The sequence below is a fragment of the Cimex lectularius genome, unplaced genomic scaffold, assembly GCF_000648675.2.
Source record: "Cimex lectularius strain Harlan isolate CLEC.00 unplaced genomic scaffold, Clec_2.1 scaffold277, whole genome shotgun sequence".
NCBI lineage: Eukaryota > Metazoa > Arthropoda > Insecta > Hemiptera > Cimicidae > Cimex > Cimex lectularius.
In genome coordinates this window covers 168,550-188,248 of record NW_019394221.1, presented here as the reverse complement: position 1 = coordinate 188,248, position 19,699 = coordinate 168,550, and the positions used below count along the sequence as shown (strand labels likewise).

The 19,699-nt window shown below is 35.3% G+C and overlaps 1 protein-coding gene across 4 annotated transcripts in view; it reads left to right on the top strand.

Moving 5' to 3' along the window:
* The window catches only part of LOC106668444 (serine/threonine-protein phosphatase 6 regulatory ankyrin repeat subunit B), a 67,624-nt gene that overhangs the window by 13,210 nt on the left and 34,715 nt on the right, over positions 1 to 19,699 (top strand). For all 4 annotated transcript variants that reach the window (XM_024230313.1, XM_024230314.1, XM_024230311.1 and 1 more), the window contains exon 3: positions 7,249 to 7,350. In XM_024230313.1, the coding sequence (XP_024086081.1) occupies positions 7,249 to 7,350 (102 nt within the window). The remainder of the gene's footprint in view (positions 1 to 7,248; positions 7,351 to 19,699) is intronic.

The window sequence follows — 19,699 nt, the reverse complement described above, 5'->3', positions numbered from 1 at the left end:
CATCTCAGTTTATCGTGTACCTGGTTTTTTAAAGTTACTTTAAACAAACACAAATTAAATTTTCATAGTTATTGAATTAAATTTTCAATTTTCCCAATTTCTTAACCAGTTTCACGATAAATTGAAACTTTAGAATTTTGAAGGGAACTGTCAATAACTCCCGAACTAATCAATGAATGTATGAGTCTCTGGCATAATTTTTTAGTATGGAAAAAATGTGTCAAAAACATCCATCCTCAAAAATTTATCGATTCGTTTGAGAGATATTGAAGTTTCTCTTCTGAACTCGATAATTTCAGTTTATCGTGTTACTGATTTGAGTGAGGCTAAACAAACACAAATTCAAGTTGCATATTTATTCATTTAAATTTTCAATTTTCTCCAATTCTTAACCAGTTAAACGTTAAATTGAAATTATCGAATTTTGAAGGAAAATGTCAATATATCTACAGAACTAATCAATGATTGTTTGAGTTTCTGGAACCATTTTTTTAGAATGGAAAGGACCTTCAAAATGTTTCAAAAATTTTCATCTTCAAAAATTTATCGATTTGTTTAAGAGATATTAAAATTTTCTTCAGAACTCGATAATTCCAGTTTTTCGTGTAATTGATTGTTTTTTGTTTTGGTTTTTAAAAGTTAGGTTACACAAACACAAATCAAATTTTCAAATTTATTGAATTCTCTCCACTTCTCAACCAGTTACACGATAAATTGAAATTATGTAATTTTGAAGGAAAATTTCAATATCTCCAGAACTAATCAATGAATGTTTGAGTTTCTGGTACTAATTTTTAGAATGTAAAGGACCTTCACAATGTGTAAAAAAATCCATCCGCAAAAATTAATCGATTCGTTTGAGAGATATAAACAAACACAAATTAAATGTTCATATTTATCCAATTAATCAATTTTCTATCATTCTTAACCAGTTACACAATAAATTCAAATTATCGAGTTGGGAAATAAAACGTCAACATCTCCAGAACTCATGGATGAATTTTTGATTTTTTGGTACAATTTTTTTTTTGATTGGGAAAGACTTTCCAAATTGTGAAAAATATCCATCCTCAAAAATTCATCTTTGGTTTTGGATATATAAAAGTTGATGTTTATTATTACTTAAAAGAGTTCCAACTTCAAAGCTGTTAAACCTCATGTTAGCAAGCAAATGATATTACCCAGAAAATGAGGTATATGTTCGCTAACATTAACTTGTATCTTTCAAAAGTTGAATCTCTTTTGAGCCTTGGTTTGTACTTTAAAAACAGCAGTTTCTCCTAGCCAGAAACACGAATATATTTTATAAAAGATATTTTTATCGTTATTGTTTCCTTTATACAAAATATGACCAGGGAACCAATCGAGCTTTTTGGACCTTTGATGATTTCATTTTGAAAGGCCGGCCAGACAACTGAGATTCCCAAAAGAATTGTTCAAAGAATCTGAAAACCCAGAATGATACTCTTGTGTCAAAGAAGTACTCTGATTAAATCAGCAAGGTCTTTTTTTAATAACTTCTGGGCAGTGATTTTTGGTGGTTCATATTTTGAGGCAGTATAGTTGGTGTAGTGGAATAAGAAGTTTAATAAGTACTAAAATATAGTTAGGAGTGATAGATGGCAGAATTAACTTTTTTCGAGGAAATACCTTTGAAATTATTCCAAAGCAGTACTATCCAAGTACCAAAACCCCATACCTGAGCTTCGTAAATAACTTGGCTACGATTGTGTAAACTTTTATTTTAGTGTTTTAGAAAGTATTTTTATTTAGTATTGTTTAGCCTTCACCTTGCTAAGTCCGCAGTTAGAACGAGGTATCTGTTATCTTAAATGGAAGGTTAGCAGAAGTCCCAGATACTTGTGTTGATCCACAACCTCAACTTTTTGTCTCTTATAAAATCATTTGTCAGAAACACCTAATTTACCTCCTATGCAAAAAAAAAGTTTTGGAGTGGTTAATTTTTTTCGATACCGTGCTAAAAGTTTCAACTTTCTTTGTAGGATAATAAGATTAGCTATGAGGATTGTGACATATGCGTACAGTGATATTTCAGTTTGTAGTACTTAAAGATAAAAGGAACAGGGTGGGAGCTAATACGCATCCTAGTTGCATTCCAGAACCTGTTTTACAATATTTCCTAGACCATCAAAGCTTCATGTGTATAAAAATGTGTTTCATTGGTTTCTAAACCTAAATTTGATTGTAGTTTTTCAGAAAGAACCTAAACTGTACGAAACATTCTGGTTTGAAACTATGTAATTATTTTTAAAAAAAATAAGGCTTATCACAAACGTTCTATTGGTCACAAAAAAAACGAATTGTAAACATATTTTAAATTATAGTGTTACATTAATTAATAAATAAAATACGTAATTGTCGTTTGCACAGAATTTCTAATTGTATTTTTTGTATATATAAATGTAAAAGCGAAAGATAAAATTAGCCGTTTCTTCGGGATATTAGATTTTGCCCTAGAAGGTTGGGGCAGTAAGATGCTAATTTCCCTTATGTATAAGTCGTCGTGGCCTGCATAGATAGCAGGTCCGCCAAAGGCCGTTAACCTCTGCTATCGAAAAACTTTTCTTACCCCTTTTACTCAAAATGGAACGATTTCTCCTGGACTTCCTCAAATCGGCAAAACTTTGATCTTGATTGATCTGACAGTGGTTAAATTGATGTTTGACACTGTGTAAAGTAAAAAAAAGAAACTTTTCCTGAATCTTATTAAGAAACTTACATATACACTACATTTAGAGAGTAGTTAAGGTTGTTGTTTTGAGTGACAGTCATTCATGCGACAGAAAATTTCATAGGCCCAAGGTACATCTAAAGCTCTTTCGGACTAGCCAATTTTAAATCCATTCAATTACGAACGACGCGCAGAAAAGTTTTTTAAGCAGCATTTGAGACTTTATTTGAAGTTTAGGAAAAACTCCCTTAGTGCCCATACGACACACAAGGATGAGACCATTACGCAGATAACAAACACTTTGAGCCCTGATCTCAATAAAGATCGAAACGTTGGCACGATAAAGAAAATATTTTTCTAAAACCTACGTCACACCAGACCGCATCTCACGATCTCCGAATAATCATTAAAAATAAAAATTAGAGTTCCCCAATGCTGAGAAGCGATTCTTTAGATAAAAGCGGAAATAATGCCTTAATGGCACATCGTCCCTTGGATATGCTTACAAAAATTCCTGTCTAGTGCCAGATAAACAACATTGTCCAACCAATTTACTAAAAATCTCCCCAGAGACCCTACGTGTAAGCAACGGTCTATGCCTAGTAAAGGGAATTACTTCGGTCTTAGATGTATATATCTTGAACTTCCGTCTAACACAAAAACGACTAATTTTTGCAAGCTCAAGATTTAATCCTTTTACGATGGTGAATAGTCCCCATGATGAGCAATAGGGGGCCATAACGTTTTGCTGACAACGATAAAATTTTAGTAGGGTGATTACAAAAAGTCTGTGGTTTTTTAAAAATATTTTATTTGTTAAAAGATATTTTTAGTTTGACTTATTCTTCGACATGTTGACTTGAAGTCACCTTCATACCCAATTTTCATTCCCATTAGGATAACTATTTTCCCCTTCTTCAAATGTGTCCCTAAGACTGAGGAAGGCGCCATGGAGCGTAATAAGTGGTAATCAGAAGGTACAAGATCTGAACTGTAAGCTGAGCGAAGAAAAAAAGGAAATCTCAAAACTTGATTTTAATTTAGTAGACTTGGTGGTGAGTTGTTGCAGTAGAAGTTATTTTTTATTACCAGGCCTGGTTACAATTAACAGTAATTGCTCGATTCTCGAGAACCAACCCACTGTCTAATCCCTTTGGTCATGGTAAGTGCAGCAGTGCATTATAATGTGTTCCAGATCTTCCTTGGTATTCCAACAGTTATATAAATCAGAACAACGTTAACTGCAGATGTAAGGTCTTGGTTGAAATAAAAACGTAGTGTCACGAGCGGGATTCGTGATAAATGGTATGGGTTATTGGAACTTATTAAGTTAACTACACTTGTGTATTTTCTTATCTTTATTCCAAGCAGGTGTTACACTCACTGTCCTAAGTTCTAACCGTCTTTTAACGGTCATCACCGTTATTTTCCTTTACCTGAAAAACAGTCTTATCAACCTTATTCTCTTCCCCTTTAATTATACCTATAACAATTCGAACCCACGACCTTCCGCTAAATACACTGCTACTCTACTACTTGAGCTAGAGCTACAACTTTCCCTCTTTTTGCCATTTTTACGTAAGGTTCGAACGGTTGAAGGTTGAGATGGAGAGTTGATGTCCGAGAGGATCGAAGTCACGATAACTCAAGTGGTAGCGTAGCGGCGTATTTAGCCGAAGGTCGTGGGTTCGAATCCCGCTCGTGACACTGACTTTTTTATTTCAACCAAGACCTTACATGGAAAGAATAATTAATTGAAAGATTACTTGGTCAATTGACCACTAAAACGTAAATGAGTTAACTGCAGATTTACTGTAGTGGGACAAAAAAATTCTTTAATTTACAATAATCACAAAAATACTTTAAAATCAATAAAGGACAAAATTTGAATGGTCTTGATAAACCATGTGAATTTGTCCTATAATTGTTCTCTTTACATGCTGAAAAAAATCAGTTTTCCGGTTTGTCCTGTAAGATTTTCGCCTGACCAACGCCCGTGTATATTTCATAAGCCACGTTGTTTACACCGTATACAATAGGTTATGGTTCGGGGTTGGAAGTAGGACGGAGAATAATGGGTATGCAAATGCGGCGGACGGCGGCCGGCTGCTTTCAGAACTGTGTCAGAGAGGCCTCTTACCCCCTCGACACATGCAACTTGCACGCACAACCACTTTTACTTGTTACCCTTTGAAACCGGCTTAAATCAATTAAACGGAGACCTTTTTGAACATTTAACGGCTTGATATCGATTATGGATATCATACATTTTGACATTTGTAAATGAACGTGTCCAGACTCATTTCTTTCCCACACGTAAAAAGAGCGTTTCTTAACCTTGACATATATCGTTATTCATGCAGTGAGCCATATAGACAAAAGTCGACTAAGCTTTGCTGTTTTACGGAAAAAGTATGTCTAAAAAAAATCTTAACTCTAAGACTAAATTATGAATATTCAACCTAAAAAAGAAAGGTATTTCGAACACTTTGTTTTCGTTGATTGCTAAAAATTATCAAATTACTCTCCCTTCTATTAAAGTTGTTTTCTTACTTTTAATTACAGATGGCACTTTTCGACGAACTGGATCGTGCTAACATAACATTAATTCTTCCAAAATTTAAGCTTTGCGTTAATTTCAAGTTTGAACTTAATATCGTTTCTCCTGCAGTGTATTTTTTCTCACCATGGTATCTTATATCCTGTTGAATTTGTGAGATAAAACCCAATGTGCATAATTGTTTTGTATAAAACCATTAAGGAAAATCAAATATCATACAAGAAAAACGCCTTGCTCACAAGTTTCAGAAAAAATATCGTCACGTTATTTGCCGAAATCCTTAAAATCGGCACCTTTTACATTTTACAAAATTGATCAAATCATAATGAAACATCTGTGTGTTTCTTAGTGACCTGTTGTTTCATTATTTGTTGAAGTCGTGAGGAGCGGTGAAGTATGAGGTAGTTTGAAAAACACTTTTTTTTCTTTTTTTGCCATTTTTTCGACCTTTTCGGGTCATTTTTAGTGTAAAAAGTGTGTTGCTATTCTTGTGGTGTTATATTGATTTTTTGAAAGTGTTCGTGTGAGTGCTCTTTACAACACTTTTTTTATATAGCAATTTTTTGTTGGATTTGAGAGGAGCGGTCAAGAGTAAGGTAGTTCAGAAAAAGTTTTTTTTTCATTGTTTTTGCCGACGTTTCGACCTTTATTCGGGTCATCTTCAAAGAATAAAGTGTGTTGTTATTCTTGTGATGTCATATTGGTTTTGAGTGAAAGTGTTGATGTGAGTGCTCTTTACAACACTGTTTTATATAGCAATTTTTTGTTGGATTCCTGAGGAGCGGTCAAGAATGAGGTAGTTTAGAAAAAGTACTTTTTCATTTTTTTTGCCGGCATTTCGACTGTTATTCAGGTCATCTTCAGGATAAAAGTGTGGTGCTATTCTTATGGTATAGCACACTAATGTGACACCACAAGAAGAGCACCACACTTTTTCCCCTGAAGATGACCCGAATAAAGGTAGAAACGTAGGCAAGAAATGAAAAAGGTCTTTTTCTAAACTACCTCATTCTTGTCTACTCCTCACGACTTCAAAAAATACATAAAGAAACATTATAACGAGCTTGGCAAAACGATATACACGTCTTGTCTTCTCGGATCGGTTTTGTCTGTCAGATCAGTTTCAGCATTTAGCCATTTTCAGTGGTCTGTGTGTGAATTATTTCATTAGTTCCATGATGGGCTCAGCCCTGAAACCACAGATTAGCATTCAAATCACCAAGTCCTTCAGCCAAGAGTTCTCCTTCCTCCAAACTGAACGTTTTCCCGTCTTTCCCTTTTTGCTTTACATTATTAACCTGAGCAATTCATAGCACACTCCATGCATCACTTGACCTATGTATGAACAAATTCCTTTGGTTTGCCCATTCTGCGAAGCACTCTTTCTTTAACCCTTTGGATCCACGGTATGCGGAGTATGCACCAGCATAAATACATCACTAAAGCCTTGAGCTTCTTCTCGGTACGTGGATTAAGCGTCAAGCATGGAAGGACCAAGAATACGTAGGAGGATTTTGGACATAGGAAGTAGACTAATCGAAGATAGATCTGTAGGAAGTTATATCTTTTGGATTTTTATGGGTTTTAGAAAGTTCTTTCCAGAGCATTAAACTTCCAGAGGATTTTTGCCTTCATTTTTTAGCAAAATGTTGACATATTGAGCATTTATAGCATTTTCATCTAGGCAATTTCATAGATAGAATGAAATTTAATTTTTATTATCTGAGAGGGAAAAGTTTTGTGTTTTTCTAGACCAATAATTTCTCTCTCTAGATTTTGTACAAAAAATGTCAAAGCTTGTGTATTTTCGTCGGTTTTGAAGAAAACCTGTAAACGGATAAAGATCAACCAAATCCCAATTGGCCAATTCCTCAATACTGTACAAGGCTGAGGTTTGATCGTCAAAATAAATAGCTTTTACCACTAATCTAATAATTTTGCCTTTTAAAACGAACGAATCATACAATCTGAGTAATTTAATTTGTTTTTGTTGCAGACGACGGGCATGACACCCTTGATGTACGCCGTCAAAGAGAATCGGACGACTTACCTTGATCGCCTCATAGAATTGGGCTGCGATGTCACTGCCAGAAATAATGTAAGTTACACTTTCTACTATACTTTTAAAAGTGTTAAAATAAATAACACAAACTAAGTCAAAAAGATATTCTTATCATAATAATCTAGTTGTCGAACACTGTAAACATATTTACTGATTTTGATAAAACGACTACCATTATTGTTATTATTAATCAGTTTTGATTTGATCTGTAATCAAACTAATCATTATTGCCGTATAACAGAAAGAAAAATATAACAAATCTTGAGGACAGTTTTTTTAAACTAATTATTATATTTTACAAATAAGCAAAGGGTGATCGTTAACGTTAATAAATGGATCAGAACAATAAAATTTATATTTTAACCAATACAGACTGGTCCAAAAGGGCAATATTTCGTATCTATCAGCCCTCATTAAGAAAGGTTAAAAATAAAAATTAATAATTAATAATAGCATTTAAATAAGAACGTCATGGAAATGTCAGTCTGTCGATAGCGGTGGTAATAATTTGTCGTGTTTGACTGGCGAGGTGCCATTATTTTGTCCTAAAGGTCTTCACGAGCTCCTCGCGTGGGTTGCAGGTTTTTTTTCTGAGAAAATAAGAATTTTTCGCAATGTTAGAAAAATCTAACAGGGATAGAACTGGTGTCATGCTTCATTATATATTATTATTAGGTGTAAGTAATTCCAGAGAAATTGATTTACACATAAATTTTTGCTTCATTTTCATGAAATTTAAAAATAACTTTCGACAAAATCATACAGTAGTTCAACCCAGGCGATGTTTGAAAACTGGGCAGATTTGCGGTGTCCATCAGTCATTAAATTGGGCCACATTTACTTACATTGGGAAGGAAACGAACAAACTAACTTATTCAACAAATTTGGCAGAAACAACACGATTTATTTTAGTTTGCAATTTGGTCCTTTCTGAAAAACAAAAACTGTGAGGATAATCAGATCATAAACGATTGGAAACGAAACAAAAATGAAGGGAAACGACTAAACTGTCCACCAATCCGCAGACTTTCATGAAACGAGACAATTTAATTTAGTTTGTAGTTTGGTCGTTTCTGACAAACTAAAATTATGGGGATAGGTAGGCCAAAAATGATGGGAAACGACCAAACCGTCCATCAATCCGCAGGATTTGAAAAAACGACTCAATTTATCTTAATTTCCAGTTTGGTCATTACTGGCAAACTAAAACTGTGAGGATAAGCAGACCAAAAATTATAGGAAACAACCAAACTGTCCATCAAACCGCAGACCTCGAAGAAACCACATAAGTTATCTTAATTTGTAGTATGGTAGTTTCTGACAAACTAAAACTGTGAGGATCGGCAGAACAAAAGTGATGTGAAAAGATGAAAATCCGCTGGCTTTGAAGAAACGACAGAATTTATCTTAAGTTTGCAGTTTGGTCGTTTCTGGTAAACTGAAACTGTGAGGATAGGCAGACCAAAAATAATTGGAAACGACCAAACTGTCCATCATACCGCAGACCTCGAAGAAACGACACAAATAGTCCTAATTTGTAGTTTGGTCGTTTCTGACAAACTAAAACTGTGAGGATAAGTAGACCAAAAATAATGGAAAACGACGAAATTGTCCATCAATCCGCAGGTTTGAAGAAACGGCACAATTTTTTAATTTGAACTGTAGAAGTTTCTGACAAACTAAAACTGTGAGGATAGATCGATAACAATTTTCGTTATTGTATACCTATTTATTACACGGATACATGTAATAGTTACATATTTATGTTGATTGGATTTTGCATGTTACGACTAGGTATAATCTAAGAGCAGCTAAAAGTTGCTGTATTTTTTTTTCTTATTAAGTAATCGACCAGCAGTTTTTTGTCAGGTTATTTCCGTGTTAATGAAATTCAGCGGAATGCTAAACAGGCCCTTCCTCTATAAATAAATCCATTTTATGAGCAGAGAAAAAGGATTTTAAATAGTAGAACGGGCGAGCTAAGAAGTGACTGGACAGTAGGCTTTTTCCCCGATACGTCGGTCCAAGGCGCAACGAAGTCCCCCCGCAACGACACGCAATCACGGCCATTGCATGGACTTTATCGGAGACCTACTTAGATACGATCCCGACCCACAGTCGCTGGACTGTCAAGGACAAATCGGGGTTTTTATAGAACTTGGACTTGATTTAGCAATAATCGCGTACAGCGAGATTGAATGGGAGAGCCCCATTCATTCGAATTTAGACCGGAATCACAATTTCACAAACTGATGTGTCCAGGAAAAAAATTCCAGATTCCCAATAACATCGGCGTTTCTACAACATCAGAGGCATAAGAAATCACCACATTTTTAACTCTGCTACCCTACTGCTATCAATCTGTCAATAATTATTTACTATGAGTTAATTTAATAAGTTTTATATTCTTAAACAACAAAGTTTTAAACAGTTGATCAATTATAATTAATAAGATAAATATATGATTAATCAAAATCATACTTTACCCAAATTGAGATCAAGTTTCTCATTAAACCCTTCTGGAACATACCATTAGTTAATCTAATCGTGGCATCATAATTATATGTAATTGTATAATAAATGTGGTCTATTTTTACATAATACAACATTTAAAATAGAACTTATACATATCATATATTGACATATAAATAAATCATAATTCGATGCATTTACACATATTTTCAACGACTGGGTCCCATTATGCTTTCTACCTTAATAGACAAAATTGATAGCTATAGAAAATAATTGTCTAGTTTATACAATAAGAAAATTTGGAGGATTATTGTTCTTTCAATTAGTCTTGGGTGGAAAATAAAAACGGAATATTTCCTACCCTTGGTCTAAGCCCAATAAACTTAACGACCCTGAAAGTTGCAATTTCCGTCTGTGATTTGTAATTTCAAAGTTTTAAGTTTGCATTTAGAACAATTTATTCCCTTGAATAAAATACGGAGTGAAATGTGCAATTGCGATACTGTTTTAAATTATTAATAAAAAGAAATTGAGAAAAAAAATTATAAAACATTTGTTCAAAATCGAATGGCTACCCAGTGTCTTGGAATTCCTCTTGGTAAAAGAACGTTCAAATACCCTAATCCGATTTAAAAAGCTGTACAAAAATGAAAATCGGGTTAAACGTTAGAGACACTGATTTCAAATGTCTATGATTTCATTTGATTTTTTACTTAATGTATGAAACAAGGATTTTTTACTTCAAGGAAGCCATTGCTAGGAAGAAGTGGTAGCCTGAAGGAGCAAGATCGGGTTTATTCGGGGGAGGGGGTTAGAAGCTGAATTCCGTCAATTTTTCGAACTGATATGATGACAAAAAGTTCAAATATTATCCTAAACTGGAAAAACAACTCAGACAAAAATAGAATTTTTTTTTTAAATTTATTTGTTACCTATACATGATAGTATACTACACAAATATGTACACATGATTAATATATCCTACAGCACAACACTAGTACTAAAGACAGCACTGCACTGGTAGAGCACATGCTTTGAGGAGCCAGCCATTTTTGGCACTCAGTGTGTATGATTAGGCGTCAAGGAGGTCCTGAAGCCACCGTCGGTTGAGGCGACGTGGTGAGTTGTCAGGATGGGAATGAGTGGAGAGAGCTCGAGAAGTATGGTTAGGATGGTTCGGAAGGTTTGGAATCTGGACCGGATTAGTTCGTTGGCAAAAGGAATGTTGAGGTATTTGTGGATAGTGCGGTTAGTGACATAATAAGGTGCTTTAACAATATGTCTAAGGACTTTCGAACGCGCTGGATATTGGAAGGCTTGGCAGTAACAACAGCTCCGCTCCATATGTCCATATTGGTCTTGGTAAAGTCTTGTGCAGTGTTAGCTTTGTCTTAATTGTCAAAGTCGACTTCGGTCTTAGAAGTCTTCGTAGTCGTCCAAGTCTTGTATTAGGTTGCTGGTTTTTAAGTCTTGTGTGGGGATTCCACGTCAGTCTGCTGTCGAAATATAGTCCGAGGTATTTGACATGAGTGGAAAGTGGTATCTCTTTGTAGTTGACGTACAATGGAGGACAAGACTGCTTTTTCAGCGAAAAAGTACACTGAGTGCATTTTTCTTCGTTCGGTCTTCCATTTTTTACACCAGTCTTCGACAAGCTCAAGGTGTTCCTGTATGTTGGAGGTAGCTTGGGCAGGATTCGAGTTAGAGGATAGGATTGCGGTGTCGTCCGCATAGGTGGTGATAATAATGTCAGGATGCATTGGTATGTCTGCAGTATAAACAATATAAAGGATAGGACCAAGGATACTACCTTGCAGTACACCAGCCTGTATCTGTTTAACTTCCAAGAATTCATCGCCGCACCTCATTCTGAAACAGCGATCAGTTAGTTAGGATTTTAATAAAAGGCAATAATGAGAGGGTAGGAAGCGTTTAAGTTTAAAAAGTATGCCTGGATGCCAGACCCTGACGAAAGCCTGTGCTACGTCTAACAACGCGCCCAGGCAATACTCCTTTTTAAAAATATAAAATAGAGTAAAAATTAGTGATTTTGAATGAAAAAACTCGTTTCCCCAGATAAAATGGAAAGAGCACGATGCTTTTGTCCAGTATTTTAGTTTTTCTTTCTCAAGCCATTTTTCCAGTTCCAATTTAACCACACGTTCCGTTGTTATTAGTTGCGATTCTGGTCCCAAGGGTGATGGTTGCCCCTTTTTTCTCTAGTTTGTCAGCCTGTTCATTTTCTTTTAAACCATCATGTCCACACAATTTTAGGAAATCTTGTGTTTTCAAGAACCATTAGGCAATTTAGGCACTCCCACAAAGGTTTGACGTTGAAAGTATATGCATTTTAGTGTGTTTATGGATGCCTGACTGAGTATGTAAATCTGTGCACCTTTCATATTTTTTATTAACTACTGTGCTCAGAGTTGTATTGCATGCACCTCAACTTGGAAAATTGTTGCATTGTATCACGTACGTTTTTGCATGAAGAATAAATATGTGCTTACTTAATTAACACCTTCGAGAACTTTACCTCACGATCACAGAGTAATCGAATTGCTCACCTGATGAGTTTAAACAAAAATTAGCTTTAAAAAAATAATTTGGGTTCGGTTTTGAATGCCTATAGTATTTTAATTAGGAAATGTAAATTTTCCTTATACAGCAAACCAAGAGAATATACGAATAATCAGGTTGGTTTTTTAAAGATTTACGTGACGAAATGTGTAAATCGCATTTGGACCTAGATTCAAATTAAATCCAAAATTGGACCAAGGTATAAAAAAGAACAGTAGTATTTAAGCCCATCATGGTCTCCGGTGATTGGATCGTGGCAGGTCATGCAATCCTTAGCCAGCTTGGTTAGACCATTTTTAAACGGACGTTTAAAAAGTCCGTCGGGTAGAGTATAAGGGCATTATTTATTGGGTCGCGTCATGCTCGCAAGATCTTCGTTCAATCAATAGGACGGTCTCACGAGAACGATCTCCGGCTCAAGAAATATCTATACCGCATAGATATTGTAATTATGCAAATCGAGTTTCTCAAGTCAAAATTCTTGTATATTGCGAGTACTGGAACTGATGGCAGTATTCACAGTTCTGTTTTACTAACTTTAAAATGTTTATACGAGAAGAAACATAAACATTGAAAACTATGTGTAAGCAAAATAAACCTGCACGTTTATTTGCTTGAAGACTACATGACATGTATACTAGTATAAAAAATGAAATATTTGAACGATCAAATAAATATTTGTATCATATTATATGAAATCATTAAAAGCATTCACTGGGCACATTCATTATAGGATTAATAAGCTATTTTTGAAACCTGAATGCATGTCCTTGTTTAAACAAATAACTAAAACTTCAAGTGCATGCGAGATGGAATTACTTAGTCGGGTGAAGTCGCTTTCTCTCAAACTAGTCCAAAAGTTTTAATCGCTTGCATTTGCAGTCGGAGAAGATAACTTAGCTGATGGTTAAGTATTACTTGTACCTTATTATCGACGAAGTCCTTCTAGCAAAGGATAACAAGAGGCCGACCAGGCTGGCGGTTTTGAACCAAACTATTTTTGGTGATTCTACACTCCAAAATATCGGACACGTATCCGTGCACTTCTTGTGAATAGGCAAAAAAATTTGAAAGTTGAAATTTTTCGTTTTTTAATATTTTTTATTTCGCCGTTTTATTTGTTCAAATCATTATGCAGTACTTTTTATTATTCAGAAATCGGGAGATGCGGTCTGGTGTGATGTATGTTTCAGAAAAATATTTTCTCTATCGTGCCAACGTTTCGATCTTTATTGAGATCATCTTCAGGGCTCAAAGTGTTTGTTTTCTGTGTAATTGTGCCACTCTTGCATGTCGTGTTGAGAGTGCCGTACTTTTTATGTAGATTGCAATAAAAATTATCAAAACTTATCAACAACTTCAATTAATTAATATTTTTACGTAAGGTCTTGGTCGAGATGAAAGTGTCACGAGCGGGATTCGAACCCACGACCTTCGGCTTTATCAATAACCTAAAAATATCAAAAAACCAAAGATTTTTCACGTAAACTAGGTCATACAAACTTTTTTCGTGAAAGTAATATGAAATTTCGTTTTAGCACCCCTAGAGATTCCTAAATATCAATTTTTGTTTGAATTTATATTATCGATTTGTTTACCCCTAAAATTTTTCAGATTTTTAAAAAGTCGTTCTCGTATTATCGGATTGAAACGGATATAATTCAAAAGCTACTAAAAGGATTTCAACGACAAACACATTTGAAAGAAGAGAAATGTAGCTTTTTAAGGACGTATGTACCATAAAAATATACAAAATATTTAAAAAAATAAATACGTAAAATAAGATTTTGTCAGAAATTAACCTCGTTTTTTAAATGGAAATAAAAGTCCGATTTTAATTTTTAATGCAGCTATAAAATGTATTTTACGTTTTCTTTAAAACAAATTATCAACCATGAAAATCGATCTTCGAGGTTTTGAGAAAAAAGAAAAATGATGTTAGGGTTTGGACTACGATGTCAGCCAAATGTGTCAAAAGATCTTCGAAATTATCAGTCAAAAAATTAATTTTCACCGAATCCCGCGAGTCTGTATTTAAGGGTTTTATAAAGCTAGAATCACGACAATGAGGTCAAATCCAAGTTTTGACTTTTTTCAGACCCCCACTTTGCTTACAGAATGTTTGTTAAAATAACCAAAAAAAAGATAAATTTTATTAATCTATTTTTTAAATCATACGAAATTAGAATGTTCTGTGTAGTAGAAGATTTTATTTTTTGTTAACCAACAATGACATTAATATTTTTTTAATTTCTAAATAACGATTTAAGCTCATTTAATTGCGACTAAAATTAGATTTTGAAAAAGAGCCCCGATGACTGATTTTCCTGAATTTTTTCTCTGGCAAGAAAGTCTATATCTAAGAGTTTTATTACATATTTATTTATTATTATTTATTTATTATTTAATTAGATTTTTTNTCAAAATGGTGCGTTCTCCACTTCGCGTACATCGAGGACAATTATTTGTTGTTGTATTAATTTCGTCATTGGTTGTGATAACCCAAAAATTTTCTATGACAGCATGTTCTAATAATATTTTGGGGAGTAGAATCATTAAAAAAAGTTTGGTCCAAATCCGTGACAACCAACCTGGTCGTTCCATATTAAGTTTAGCCAATTTTCTAAACTCTTGATCTCTTAGTCTCTCCTCTCTCTCTCACCATGTCTCTCTCCCCCTCCTTTCTGTCTCTTTCTTTCTCTCTTTTTCTTTGTGTTTCTTTCTCTCTCTTTATCTTTCTCCCCTCCCTCTTTCATTTTTACCTCCTTCTTTCTTCGTCCCATTTTCTTATTCTTTCTATCTGTCTCTCTTTCTTTGACTCTCTCCCTCTCTTTTTTTCTCTGCCCTCCTCGCTCTTGTTCTTTCTCTCTCTCTCTCTCTCTCTCTCTCTCTCTCTCTCTCTCTCTCTGTGTGTTCTTTTCTCTCTCTTGATATTTTCCTCTTTTTCTTAATGTTTCTCTTTATATCTGTCTCCCTCTTTCTCTGACACACTCTCTCTCTCTCTTTCTTTCTTTGGCCCTCTCTCTCGATATTTTTAATTTATGAATTGAATGATTCGTAGAAGTCCTATCATATAAATCTCTTTCTTTCGGGGTTTCGATTTACCTTTTTGGGAACTATTAGAGTTTTGAGAACGCGTTTGATCGCAAAACTTAAATCCTCGGATTGTTCAGACTGGTTGGTTTTGCAAAGAATACACTGGAGCACCGCAGAGAGCTCGTATAGCAGTATAACTTTTAATTCTATTACAATTAATTAAGGTTTTTAGTTGAGATGAAAAAAAGTTAATGGCACGAGAGGGATTCGAACCCACGATCATCGGCTAGATACGCCGCTGCTCTACCACCTGAGCTATCGTGACCTCGATCCACTCGGACATCAACTCCCCATCTCAACTCCACCTTATGAGTTTTCCCTCCTTTTGCCATTGTCGTGGGTTCGAATCCCTCTCGTGCCATTAACTTTTTTTCATCTCAACTAAAAACCTTAATTAATTGTAATGATTTAATTGGTCAAGCGGACCACGAAATTAGTGAATTTAATGGATTTTAATTCTATATTGAGAAGAACTAAGAGTTTAATTCTAATTTAATTTTGTTTACGCAATTATTATCATTATTATTTTGTATGTACATATTCAATTCAGGTGAAACTCAGCTGGCCACTGTGTCCAGCAGAGGGTGTAATAATCAATGCTGGATAAGAATTATTTTTATGTTAAATTTGGGTTACACTTCCTTAAGTATATAAGCGTATTTTCTTTTTGTAAATATAGTTTATTCATTCATTCAAATGGTCCAAATTTTGTACTGTAAATTAAAAATTATTTTATTTAAATTTTACTATATTTCAATACTTTTTGTTGTTGTAAACAAGGTAGATGTGTACACTTTATCTACTTTTATGTAGTGACTTTCATAGATCGTGTTTGCCCCTATTTTGCTCAATAATCAAGAAAAGTGGCCAGTAATAGATAATGTATGGCTAAAGAAAAATCCATTGCTTAAACGGTCAGAAAAAACGATTCTCTCTTGAAAATGGGTCCGGCCACACCCGTTTAATTTCCTCCTCGGGGAAAGGATGGTAAACATGGCATAAAGGATTTACAGAGGCCGGTCATGCCAGCCTGTACAAACTGAAATATCGCGCCTTTCCGATTTTGCGATTTAGTTAAATCAGTAAAAACATCCAATGGATATTGATCGTTTTGGAACGCGATCGAAAAAAGTCACGAAAGTTTCGTTTAATGGTGCTATTTTTACAAAAATGTATTCTTCTTCATATTATCCATCGTTGTCGTTGTCAAACTAGAACCATTTTTGTACAGAAGGAAACTGTTTTAATGAGATTCTTAACTAAACAAGTGCTGAAAATAAATTTTCGAAGTGTTCGAATTTAGTGTTCTGGTAAATCCTACATTGATGAACTTACTTCGCCATGTCTTATCCCAGTTTAAAGACCCATGTCTTTAATGTATATTCTGTGTCAAAAAACTACCTTACCAACTAAAAAAGTCTTCCAACAACTCCTTACTGCAAGAGGAAACTGATATATAACGATTTTACCGCTTAAATTTGGTGACAACCTTAAGATTTGAGCTAGATCGAAACTGTTTTTCAACATTTGGTACATTTTTCTTCAAAAATCTTCATCATATTGAAACGATTTTTTTTTCATATCGTAGAGAAATACTAGACACACGATTATAGCAATTTTTGTCTTCCTTGTTTATTTGTCTCGAAGAAAAAACTTGTAAGGCTTAAGGTTAAAGTTCTGAAAATGTCAAAAGTCTACTTACTATGCCATCCTCACCTTTTGCAGATTATGTAAATCCAATTGAAAAAAAGCCAGATCTATGGACTTGTTTCATAAATACACTGACGAAAGCATAATACACTCTCAAGTGGTAACCTGGGGGGCAAAATGGTACCCTTATCCCTTATTATAGATTATGTACTGGCTTACTGACGTTCCAGGAAAAGCTGTGGACTTATTCCAAAGACGCCCCTATGGCTATACACTGCGGTTGTTAGACTCATGATAGCCTACGGATTAGTGGTGTGGTGGACTAAGTCATTACAGCTAAGGGCAGTTCAGATCTGCCGTGTTTGGGCATCTACACGCCTGGGCACTGAGGCAATGAGAACCCCCGGTTGCCCTGGATGTCCTTAGTGTACCACCAATACATATCTTTATCCAGGGAGAGGTTAGAGTCACAATTCATAAGCTAATGCAAAGACAGGCTCCAATAACCTACTCACATAACTAGGCTTCGAGTGGAGCTTCAGTTCGAGAGAACTTCGGGGATGCCTACTGATGCCATGACCCCTAAATTCAGTTTTGATTAAAAAAAAAGTCTAATCAAAAACTGTGTAGAGGAGACTGGGAAAAAGGGATCCCTGTTAATGCCGACCATATCTGGTTTATACCGAATATGGGTCAGGAGCTGGCATTTATGGAAATAAAGCAAGGACTAGAATTCATATCAGTCTTGGACAATATGCTCTGTCTTTAAGGCGGAAACTGTGGCTAGATAGAGATTAAGGAGATAAAAAGGCTGGAGATTGCTAATAGAAGAATAGCCATCTACTCGGACAGACAGCGGCATTGAAGGCAATTGCCGCATCGGCGGTAAAGTCCAGAGTCGTTTGGGTCTGCGCTAGAGCCCTGTCAGACATTGAGGAAAATAAAAAAATTAGCCTTTTCTGGCTGCACGGGCAGAGGGGCAACGAATAGGCCGATAAATGTGCCAAGCGAAGTTAATGAGGACACCTCTTGGCTTGAAGCATTTCGTGGCTTACCAAACTGCCCAAAACGCGGTCCATTAGACAAAAGATTAATAATACGTCCTCCGCTCAATGGGATGTAGCCCGGGAATAGAGGAATTCGAAAAGGTTTAGCAGAGGATCATCGCAGAAACTAACGGCAGAACTACTAAATCTAGGACAGTTGGAGTGCTAACCGGACACTGCAGACTCCGGAAGACCAGACTCGGAGTGGCCGAGAAGAACAAACCTGTGCAGATATTGCCAAGAAGAAGAAGATACAGCGGAACACGTCCTCCATTGGTGCGAAGTCCTAGGTAGGCTGAGACCTAATCCTGGGAGAGGAAAAGCCAGGGCCTGGCAGGATACACAGGGGAGCCCTTGAAAAAGCTTTGGGGTCTGGTAAACAGCCTCAAGCTCTAGATAAAACATGGAGAAGCATAGACCAATACTGGTCGTGGTACACAGATCGTAAAGACGCCGGCTCCTGTATAATCTAACTTAATCTCCCCTGAGGACTTCCAACTCCTGCGCTCATTTCAGCCCTAATAATCTTATTGTCGGCTGGTTGGAACAAATTCACAGATTTATCTATTCTCCATCAACTAGCTAAAGTTCAGAACTCTTACAATCGCGTGATCGCGTTTTCTATGTAAAAAGATCAGCCATCGAGAAATAAAACTGACCAGACGATTGCTTTTGATTATCGTGAGGACAATGTGGCGAGTTTTGATTCATGGCATCGCGTGAAGATGTCCAATAAAGGGTAAAGGTCAGAGGTGCTCTATTTCAGATCTAAGACAACCTGTAGACCCTAGATGAACTACTTTAAATAACAGAGATTTCGAGAAAAGATGCATTAAACTTACAAAACACTACACGCCTGTTACGGATAAGCCGATAAGTGCTGCTTTAATTTTACTATTCCGTTTTTATTTATGTCCGTTTCTTAACGACAAAAGAGAATGTAACTTAGAAGGTACATATCAGTTTTTATGTTAGGGTAATTAAATACTTAATTAGTTTATTTAAATTTTTTCACTCTGCAAATAGGTGTGTAAATTGACTAGAAGATTAGGAGTCATTTAGCGGATGTGACGCCACGGTAACACCATTCCAAACGAGAACATGGCGTGATAAAAATGGCACATTGGGAAAATAGTAATTTAACCTTTACATCGTCCAACATCAAACCGAAGGCTTAAATCGTATGTGATTGAACCCTGGCGGAATTTGGGGCAGCTTTTTCTTCGATTACTCAGAAAGAAACACACTCGTACTTTTCAGACATCACGAAAGATGTATTTTATGTGCGGAGATATCCTTTACCAAGAAAATTCAGTGTATCTTTGACCAATCGCAATTACTGCAGATGGAGTGAAGTTACTCAACTGCTGTCATGGAAACTCCTACAGTTTTTTTATTTATACATTTATATTTAGCAGGAATTATTACGAATCAAATTAATTTTAATTTTTTATATCATGTTTAAGTTTATATTAATGTTTAAACTGAAAAAACAAAGGGCTCGTATGCAATGTAATAACGTTATAATAGTCACTTTTTGA